Genomic DNA, 10,142 nt, shown 5'->3' on the forward strand with positions numbered 1-10,142 from the left:
GCCATCTGGCCTCTGTCACAGTTACTCAACTCTGTCCAGGTAGCGTGAAAGCAGCCATAAACAGTATGTTAATGAATGGACGGGGCTGTGTACCAATGACACTATTTACAAAAATAAATACTCAGGTGGTAGTTTGCCAACCCCTGTATAATCCACTCTCCACACCTTAGCCAGAGTGAGTCAAATTCAAATGTGACCTTGCCACTCCTTGTCTAAAGTGATTCAACAGTGCCCTTTGATCAGTTCAAACTCTCCGTGTGGTCTGCAGCTGCGTGTGCGTGTGTGTGTGTGTGCCTGTGGACTCTGTACCAATGGCATCACCATTCCCTGGCAGCTTGTTAAAGAGGCCGAATCTCAGGCCCTGCCCAGTTATGGTGGCTCACATCTGTAATCCTAGTGCTTTGGCAGGCCAAGGCAGGAGGATGGCTTGAGGCCAGGAGTGTAAGGCCAGCCTGGGCAACAGAACAAGACTCCATCTCTACAAAAATTTTTTTAAGTTAGCTGTGCATGGTGGTGCATGCCTGTAGTCTCAGCTAGTCAGGAGGCTGAGGCAGGAGGATCACTTGAGCTTGGGAGGTTGAGGCTGCAGGGAACTCTGATCCTGCCATTGCACTCCAGCCTGAGCAACAGAACAAGGCCCTGTCTCAGAAAAAGATAAAAAAGAAGGCAAGATCTGCTGAATCAGAACTTGGGGGTTTTGTTGTTGCTGTTGTTGTTGTTTGTTTTTGCTTTTTTGAGACAGAGTGCTGCTCTGTTGCCCAGGCTGGAGTGCAGTGGCACAATCTTAGCTCAGTGCAACTTCTGCCTCCCAAGCTCAAGCAATTCTCGGGCCTCAGCCTCCAAAGTAGCCGGGACTACAGGCATGCGCCACCATCCCTGGCTAATTTTTGTATTTTTAGTAAAGATGGAGTTTTGCCATGTTGGCCAGGCTGGTCTCAAACTCCTGACCTCAAGTGATCCCCCCACCACGGCCTCCCAAAGTGCTGGGATTACAGGTGTGAGCTACTGCGCGCAGCTAAAACTTGCATTATAACAAGCCTCCCAGGTGATCTGCACACTCCAGCCTGATAAGCTCTGGCTTCAAACTCCCTCCCACCTCATCCCTTCCACTGACTCCTCCTCCCCTCCTCTCCACCCACCCCTACTTTCCAGCCAAACTGGAATGCTCTTTCACCTCTGCGTTCAATACATTCTTCTCCAGTCCAACTCCCTTCACTGGGCTAATTCCCACCTATCTTTGGATCTCAACTTAGATGTCAGTTCTTCCAAGGAGCTCTCCTGAAAACCCTAAAGTGCACGAGGTACCCTTGTTTGGTTTTCAAAAACTTTCTCCTACCCAGCACCCACCAGGCTGCAGAGTAATGGGTTCTTTCATAGCCTTTCTGCTTCTCTCTGTGGGCTCCTAAGAGAGAAGCCGTGTCTGTCTTGGCCACCTTTGTGTGTGTGTCCTCGATGCCCTGGGACAGTATTATTCACACCCCACCAACTTTCCCCTGGGCAAGTGTCCTACACAACTACTGTTTCTTTTCTTTCTTTTTTTTTTTTTTTTGAGATGGAGCCTCACTCTGTCGCCAGGCTGGAGTGCAGTGGCGCAGTCTCGGCTCACTGCAACCTCTGCCTGCCGGGTTCAAGTGATTCTCCTGCCTCAGCCTCCCGAGAAGCTGGGACTACAGGTGCGTGCCACCACGCCCGGCTAATTTTTGTATTTTTAGTAGAGATGGGGTTTCACCATGTTGGTCAGGATGGTCTCAATCATTTGACCTCGTGATCTGCCCACCTCGGCCTCCCAAAGTGCTGGGATTACAGGCGTGAGCCGCCGCACCTAACCACAACTACTGTTTCATCATGGCTGCAGGTTTCCCTGGGTTTCCACCTGGCTCTGAGGCTCTGAACGGCCCTTAGTCTCCAAGATTCTATCTCCTGCTAAGCCTGGTGGTGTTTTGTATTAGCGAATGTTTACCATTTCGCAAGGGCCTGAGGGCCTAAGAGATTTCTGGACAAAATTCTTAAGCCACAGGCCAAGACGTGAATCGTGTTTGGGTATGTGTGAGGGAGCAGGGGTGGGAGAGTGAGACAGAGAGGAGAGGTGGAGACGGAAGGTTCTAGGCCAGGAAGAAGACTTCAAGGTTCAGGATTCCAGGGAGCACACCTGTAGCGCTGTGAACTAGCATTTTTTTCACACCTGTATACAGAGCTAATTCTACACAAAAATTATCCCCAGCCGTAATGCATGGGGAAAGTTTCCATACACCCAGATGCTCAAAGCAGTTGAGGCTTGTGCAAAGAACCACAAGCCAGCACAGGCACAGGCTGCCCTCCGGGAAGACGAAAGCCCTCCCCAGATCTGACATTCAGTCCAGAGGTTTCTACAAGTTCCTTTATTAATAAAGCAAAATAGAAAAGAACAAGGTCCCCAAATGACCCATATGATTCAAAGTGCAAATTTACTCCAACCTGCAAGAGAAAACGAATGGCAGGTCTTGACTGCGGGGGCCATGGAAATTTGGGGTGATTAAATTGCCTTTGAATCACACAATTGTAGCAGCTGAACCATATCTGATTAACTCTTTGGTCTCTGTTATTGGAACAAAACCAGTGCTATGCCTGCAGCCGCCAGACTGCAACCAGAAACACAGTTTGGGGTCAGAAGACATTAAAAATCATAACAAAATAGGAGGAATGTTTAAAGTCAAGCAACTGAATCAAGGCACCTTTTTTAAAAAAAGCAAAAAGTTGTTTAAAAATATTCCAGAATAGTAGAAACTTCATAAACCAGATTACAGTATATATCATTTTGCTGGACATTTTAGTCTATTTTCTGCATACATAGTCGCACATTCTTTACCCTCTCCCAACTTATACGTGCTTTACCCCCTCCAGTCATGCACTATGTAGGTATAAAAAAAATAAAGATGTATCTAAACAAGTGACTTAAAAAAAAAAAAAAAACTAACGAATGCCACAATGATAACACTGAACTTGTTTCCCTCTTGAGGGACATTGGAAATGTTACCGAGGTTCATTTTCCCCGCCACTGACTCATCTTCCTCCATGCAGACAGGGATGAGAAGTCGAAGTCTTCATCAAGGTCAAAAGCCACATGTTACAGAAAAAGTGACTTACTCCATAGAGGTTATATGAGATGCTCTGGAAGCACTTAGGTTAATTCCTTCACAGTGTTTACTAGGACATCAATTTTGGTGGAGCTGCTGAGTCAGAAAATGATAGAGGCCGATGGGGTGCCTCACACCTATAATCCCAGCACTTTGGGAGGCCGAGGCGGGTAGATCACCTGAGGTTAGGAGTTTGAGACCAGCCTGACCAACATGATGAAACTCCATCTCTACCAAAAAAAAAAAAGCCAGGCCTGGTGGCAGGTGCCTGTAATCCCAGCTACTCGGGAGGTTGAGGCCCAAGAATCACCTGAACCTGGGAGGCGGAGGTTGCAGTGAGCTAAGATCATCCCACCGCACCCCAGCCTGGACAACAAGAGCAAAACTCTGTCCCGAAAAAAAAAAAAAAAGAAAGAAAGAAAATGATAGAAACATTCAGGGGTGAAGTCTGATCAGAACCATGCTTTTAGGCCAGGTGTGGTGGCTCATGCCTATAATCCCAGCACTCTGGGAGGCCGAGGTGGGAGAATGGCTTGAGTCCAGTAGTTCAAGACCAGCCCGGGCAACATAGGGAGACCGTGACTCTACAAATAATTTAAAAATTCGCTGGGTGTAGTGGCACATACGTGTGGGCCCCGCTAGTTGGGAGGCTGAGACAGGAGGATCACTTGAGCCCAGGAGGTCAAGGCTGCAATGAGCTGCAATCTTGCCACTGCACTCCAGCCTGGGCAACAGAGTGAGACCCTGTCTCAAAAAACAAAAACCTGTGTTGTTGGTAGTGGAAATGGTACAAGCCTAAGAAGCTTGCACCCCGAATCCAGCAACCAATCACCACTGTGAAGGCATGAGCTAGGATACCACTAACTCCCCAAAATTAATTTAAATGTAAGAATAAAATACAAAGAAACAAGTTATTCTGCAATCCTTCCTGATTACTCATCTGCAAACTCCGACAGAACCAAGAAGTTTACCCCAAATCACCAGGAAAGAAATGCCAGAAACTGGCCCTAAGTGGTTTGACGTAGGATCTGACTCAAAAAGAGGAGCTTGGAGATCAAGCGTCCTCCTGGGAATTGTGAGTTAAGTGTTATCTGTGGCTATGTTAATTTTTTTTTTTTTTTTTTGGTTTGTTTCTACAATAAAGCTTAGCTCTGAGAGATTAAGATGATTTGAAATATCACACCCCCAAGTATATATAACACTACCATATCCAAAACGAAAAATATGACCATATACATACTTGGGGTGTTAACTGTGTAAGGCAGTGGTCGCAAACTGGTGGCCCCCAGGCTTAAACAAATGTTTGGCCCACGTGGTATTTTGGACATTTTTTTTTAATTATTTGTTTAAAAATCATCAAGTTTCACTTTTCAAAAAAAAAAAAAAAAAAACCTGATTTCCAGCTTGTTGCCCCATTTTTTTCTGCATGGCTGAGCAGTGGTCCCCTCTTTAAAGGCGAGCGCAGTTTCCCCCCAACCTCCCACCCGGTTTCCACAGGCTGCTGAGTTTGCGACCCCTGGTTGGAAATAGCACTAAAAACATGTTTCCTAACCCAAACCTCTCTCACACCCTCACGCAATTTTCACTTCATTTCCCCTTCCCTCTCTTGCTTCACTTCCATCTTAAGTCCTCCTTCCCCAGTTCTTTGGATTTCTCTTGCTTCATTCGAATTCTGCCCTCTTTCGGCTTCAGTTTCATTTTGCAAAAAACATCTCCGCTCAGCCCACGATCATTCCAGGAAGGCTCCCAAGACTGGTTAGTGGGAGTTACCGAAGGGTGTCTCGCCACAAAATGACTGAGTCATCTTCCCCAAAAACATTTTCCTCCGGCACTGGCTGGACAACTAATTTTTTTTTTTTTTTTTTTTTTTTGCTGTTGTTACTGTGGAGCCTTCTTGCATGAGAATATTGCATATATGAATCTCCAGTACCAAGCATACACCAAAAATGTGTACATTTCAGATGAAGGACATAATGGAGCCCTAATAAAATACAGAATTGAGCTTAATTTAACTGTCTTGGGCAACCATCATGCCTGGCTAATATGCCATATTATTTCCGTTGTACACAGTACATGTTTTGGTTTACTAAACATTGATCAAAATTGATCGAAATCTCTAAGTTTTGGTTACCATGTACAGAGAACAATTGCTCAGCATGGCATTTAAATAAAACAGTAATATTTTAAAAACTCACAAATACAATGCACAATTTATTTTAAAAAAATAAAATTTAAAAATCTTGAGGATGGATGAGGCTTTGGGTAATTAACCTGGAAAAAAAAAAAAAAAAACTAACAAAAGAACTACAAGAACTAAGTATGTTACCAGATTTATACTTTAAAACACTATTAAAAGAGGAACTTACTGACACAGCTAGAAATATTTCTAAAATTCAGCTTTTAAAGCTTTTTTTTTGAGGCGGAGTCTTGCTTTGTCGCCCAGGCTAGAGTGCAGTGGCGTGATCTTGGCTCACTGCAAGCTCTGCCTCCTGGATTCAAGCGATTCTCCTGCCTCAGCCTCCCAAGTAGCTGGGATTACAGGCGCCCGCCATCACGCCCGGATAGTTTTTGTATTTTTTAGTAGAGACGGCGTTTTGCCATGTTGGCCAGGCTGGTCTTGAACTCCTGACCTCAGGTGATCAGCCCACCTAAGCCTCCCAAAGTGCTGGGGTTACAGGGGTGAGCCACCATGCCCAGCCTTAAAGCTTTATAATCTTTCCAACCCTTGGTCCTACCGTAGCAGACAATGAGTACAGAGGAAGCTGTGGTTGAGTATGGAAATATATATACATATATGTGCATATATATATAAAATATGTATATATATAAGATCTACTATTGTCATCTATTTTAAAAACTATTTTAAAAAAATACTGTGCAGTTTCTATCTTTGCATAAAGTTAGCAGACTGACTTTTTTGCACAATGCAGTACCTTATGACCTAACATTGATCTCATAAAGCTAGGAACGACCTTTGCGGGGAACTGTCCTCAAGACAACCTCAAAGAGACAGCACAATATTTGCAGCTGCTTCTCTTTCAGCCCAAGGTCGCAAAGGATATAAGAAGCCAATGCAGCTTTGAGGAGAAGGATTCCCCGTAAATCACCTACTCACAATGATTTCCCACAGCGGGCAAGTGGATCCCCTAAAGAAAGAAGGTTTATAGAGTTCCCTCCAAAGAGCTCAGAACTTCAACAATGATTCCATTCACATAGCCATTTCTGTCTTCCAAATTTTAGCTGTAAGAGTCTGAGGAGGTACATGTTTTTATTAAGAAAAAAAACCCAATGTGTAACACTTAGACTGGCTGCATTTCCAATCAGGCAAACCGATGATGGGCCATGATGAACTTAAAACTGTAATTGAGGGCTGTTATAAATTTGGTAGAACAAGGAACAATTCCAGGACAGGCTCCTCCCAGCTGCAAAACACACTCAACCTGGTGATACTGATACCTAAAGAGAAAAAAGAGACAGACTGCTGTCAAGGGCTATCTCCCTTGCTCTTTTCCTAATTTGTCTACTCTGCCTACGACCAAGGAGTAACTGACCTTCAAGCACAGAGCCCAAGATACTGAACTATAAGTGAAATGTTTCAGGTCTCTTGGACCACGTAAGACTGCTTGAACAAGGAGGAACCATCAGTGGTTAGAGATCCAGCACAAACCACATGCTAAACAGCAGGCATTTCCTTTTCATTAGCTCATTAAACTCAGAAAGAAATCTCTTTGTGAAGGAGTTTGTTAAAAACCTTAAAACAAAAAACGTTTCTGTCTCCAGCCAGCAGCCAGCCTTGGAGGAACACCTTTATAGGCAAAGCCTAAAACACATCTTTCTCCAAAGCCAACATGTTTTATGCCTTCACCAGTGTTGTCTTGAATATGTATTTGGTTGCTACTTTGGTTCCAGCCATGTCTGGCTGGTAGTAGGTAGTTCCATGAATGGGTGTTGACGGACTGGTACATATCCCAGCTTGTGGCCTGCAGCAATGTTAGGCAAGCATGCTGGCCACTTTTCAAGGCTGTACATTTAATAATAAATATAACTGGCTTCCCTCTCAGACGCAATGCTTGGTGCTAGCAATTACCACAATATGAGTGAACTGATCAATATAAAGTGCTATTTTCTCTGGAAGTTTCTCTAATCAACTCTCAATTGCCTTTCCATCTGTGTGACTTGATTTTTTGACAATCTTGTCAAACACCTGTGATTGCACCATTTTAAAAATACATTAATACTAACTTGAACAGTGGAAATTATGTTCCTCTGAACATTAGCCCCTAAAATAGAACTTCAATTCCAGTTGCAAATAAAGATTCAGATTTTTCTTTTTAAAGACAATCAGGAACCAAGTACCTAGCAAGTAATTGTGTCAAAAACTTTAGTGTTTTTTGTTTGTTTTTAATTTAGGCAGAGAGATCTGTGTCTAAAAACCGACAGAAGAAATTTTCCCTGCAGCTAGATCTTGCTGCTTCTACTGGACTTCTGTAAAAGCCACATCCTTCTACAGAATCCGTCCACAGAGAACAACATTTGAACCAATTCTTGGGGCTGCTGTTGCATGTTTTGCCTTCGTTTGCCCAGGACACTCTAGTGGGTGTGAAGATGGACTGTGAAGCGAGGAGGTGATATTTAAGCCACTAAAGCTTGTGGCAGCCACCAAATTTTTCTCTGCCTTATGCAATCTTGTATTTAACTGGCTTCGCCGCCATTCCCACCCCCACCCAGTGGGAAAGGCTTTAGGAGCATTTGGTCAGGTGGGGGTGCTGTCAGGGTTTACGGTTCACCTTCAAGGAAGCCCTGGGTGCGCTGACTCCGGGGCGGGGGGCACCTGGCAAGGTAGCGGGGACCCCCGTAGGCCCGGAGAAGCTGGGGCAGCCTTTGCCACGTGGACAGCAACCGCGCCGCTGCAAGTTCCCGGGCGTGCCCGTCGAAAGCGGCCAGGAGGTCAACTGGGGCGGCTTCCCGCAGTGCCTTGGGCAGGGGACCCACCTCGGCAGCTGCCCTACCAGGGCCTAGGACGCAGTGGAAGAGCGTATGGCGTCGCAGCAGGCAGTCCCTAAGGAACTGCACCAACTCCTCCAAACACTTTCCCAGGTGCTCCTCGTCCCAGCCTTGCCCAGGGGCCCCCTTGCGCAGCAGCACTGCCAGCAGCACTGTCTTGAGCACATATGAGGACAGGATGCGTCCCCACTGGGTGGCAGCCGCTGAGTCCAGCCCACGGGCGCCCAGATCTCGCAGAGCCTTAAGCAACTGCAGGCACTTGAGGTAGCAGGCACCTGGAGCTGCCCGTTCCTGCAGCCAACTCAGCAGCTTCTGCTCCTGGCGTGCTGTGTTCACACCCCACAGTGCCTCCGCGCGCAGGCCCTCAGGGAGCTCCAACAGGGGCGCGCTGGGCAGGGGTGGTGGTGGTGGCGCCACAAGAAAGACCCCATCTCCCAGATGGACTGCGGGGATGAGACGCACAGCCATGGAAAGGCGGCAGCAGCCGTAGTCAGTGCGGCAAGGCAGGATATGTAAGGTGGGGGGCTGTTCCAGGCCACCTGGGGTCAAAGTGACCCGACAGCGCCCCTCCAGGCTGTAACGCACAGTGGCCAAGGAGCGCTGCAGATGCGACTGGAACCAGCGCAGCACCAGAGTAGCAGAGAGGTGACGCCGCCCGCGCACATCCACGCAGAAGGCATCAGCAAAGGGTTTGCAGTCCCGAAGCCAGTGGCCCCCCGAGGCCCCCAATGGTGAGGGTGGTGCCTTGAGGGCGCACACGAAGCAGCCGCGGAAGGCTGGGGCCAGCACTGGCTCCTCGCCCAGGCTCCGTGGCTCCAGCGCCACAAGCGGCGGCAGGCGCAGTGGCACCAGCACGTCGAAGCTGTCGGGCCGGCGGATTTTATGCTGCTCGTAGGCGCTGCCCACCTGGATGAAGTCTCCGCGGAAGGCCAAGGCCAGCGCTCCCCCGGGAATGAGACCGGGGGATCCCCGGGCGCGGCCGGCCCGCACCAGTTCGCCCACGATCCGGCTCACGTGCGCCTTGCTGTGGCCCAACACGTGCGGAGACAGACGCACCTCGTGCTCGTAGTAACTCTCCAGCAGGATGCTGAGGCCCGGCTCTCGGAAGTGTCTCGAGGAGAAGGCGGCGTGACCTCCCAGACGGGGAGACCCGGGCAGGAAGCGCTGCCGGACAGCGTGGCGACAGCGCAGGAGGACGTAGCTGAGAAGGAGCAGGACGGCCACCTTGAGCAGCGGGAAGCCGCCGTCCACGCCGTCGGGGGGTTCAGCCCGGGCGCCCCCGCTTCCCCGCAGGACATGGTAGAGGCACACCAGGGCGGTGCACAGGCCGGTCACCAGAGGCCAGAAGACGCGTAGATTGAGGGTGTAGTGCACCGACATGCCGGGCGCCCGGGGCGGCGGTGGCCGAGCAGCCCAAGGGGCGAGCCCCCGCGGCGACCCCAGCCCAGCATGCGCACAGCGTCCGGGCAGCCCGGCTGTCCCCGTCTCCTCCTCCGCGGCGACTTCGCGATCGCAGGCCCGAGGGAAGCCGCCCTCCAGCTCGGCCTCCTCTTCCAGCTCAAGTGTTCCTTCCAGCTGCGGCCCGCCCTGCGCTCTTGGGCCCCGGGCCGCGCCCTGCCCCGGCTGCGCGCTGAGTCCGGCCCAGCGGCCCTCCCCGCCCGGTGCCCACGCGCGCCGCCGTCGGCCAGCTTCTGGCCCGGCCTGGCTCGCCTCCTACCCTGGGCGGCCCTCCTGGCTCTCCCGCCGCTCCTCTCCGCGCCTGACCCTGTTACTCGGACCCCGGGAGTTTCCTCTTCCGAGGGGGAGGCGAGGCCGCGCCAGCTAGCCGGGAGGAAATGCCGGAGTCTGGAGCCGAGCGTGGAGCTGGCGAGCCGGGTCGGCCCCCTCCCGGGCCTCCGCCTTAAAGCGACGCGGGGCGGCGGGAGGGACTTCAGGACGCACTTGGAACTGGCCTCCCGCGGCCCACCCCCATCCTCCCTCCCCGAAGGCAGAACTGGGAAGGCCCTGATTCCGGGGCGGTGGCTT

General features: G+C 49.8%; 1 protein-coding gene across 2 annotated transcripts; it reads right to left on the bottom strand.

Annotated features, from left to right (window-relative positions):
* Positions 1-4,219: 4,219 nt before the first annotated feature.
* ITPRIPL2 (ITPRIP like 2) lies at positions 4,220-9,702 on the bottom strand. Of its 2 annotated transcripts, XM_033235605.1 has the most exons (2): positions 7,901-9,702; positions 4,220-6,569 (listed from the first exon to the last, which is right to left on the bottom strand). In XM_033235605.1, exons 1-2 carry the CDS (start codon positions 9,495-9,497, stop codon positions 6,487-6,489), a joined length of 1,680 nt encoding a protein of 559 aa, XP_033091496.1. In that variant the 5' UTR covers positions 9,498-9,702; the 3' UTR covers positions 4,220-6,486. The 2 variants fall into 2 exon arrangements, with proteins under 2 accessions (XP_033091496.1, XP_033091497.1); XM_033235606.1 differs by having other exon boundaries at positions 4,220-9,702.
* Between the last annotated feature and the right edge of the window lie 440 nt (positions 9,703-10,142).

The sequence above is a fragment of the Trachypithecus francoisi genome, unplaced genomic scaffold (genome assembly GCF_009764315.1).
Source record: "Trachypithecus francoisi isolate TF-2019V2 unplaced genomic scaffold, Tfra_2.0 Lachesis_group15, whole genome shotgun sequence".
NCBI classification, from domain to species: domain Eukaryota; kingdom Metazoa; phylum Chordata; class Mammalia; order Primates; family Cercopithecidae; genus Trachypithecus; species Trachypithecus francoisi.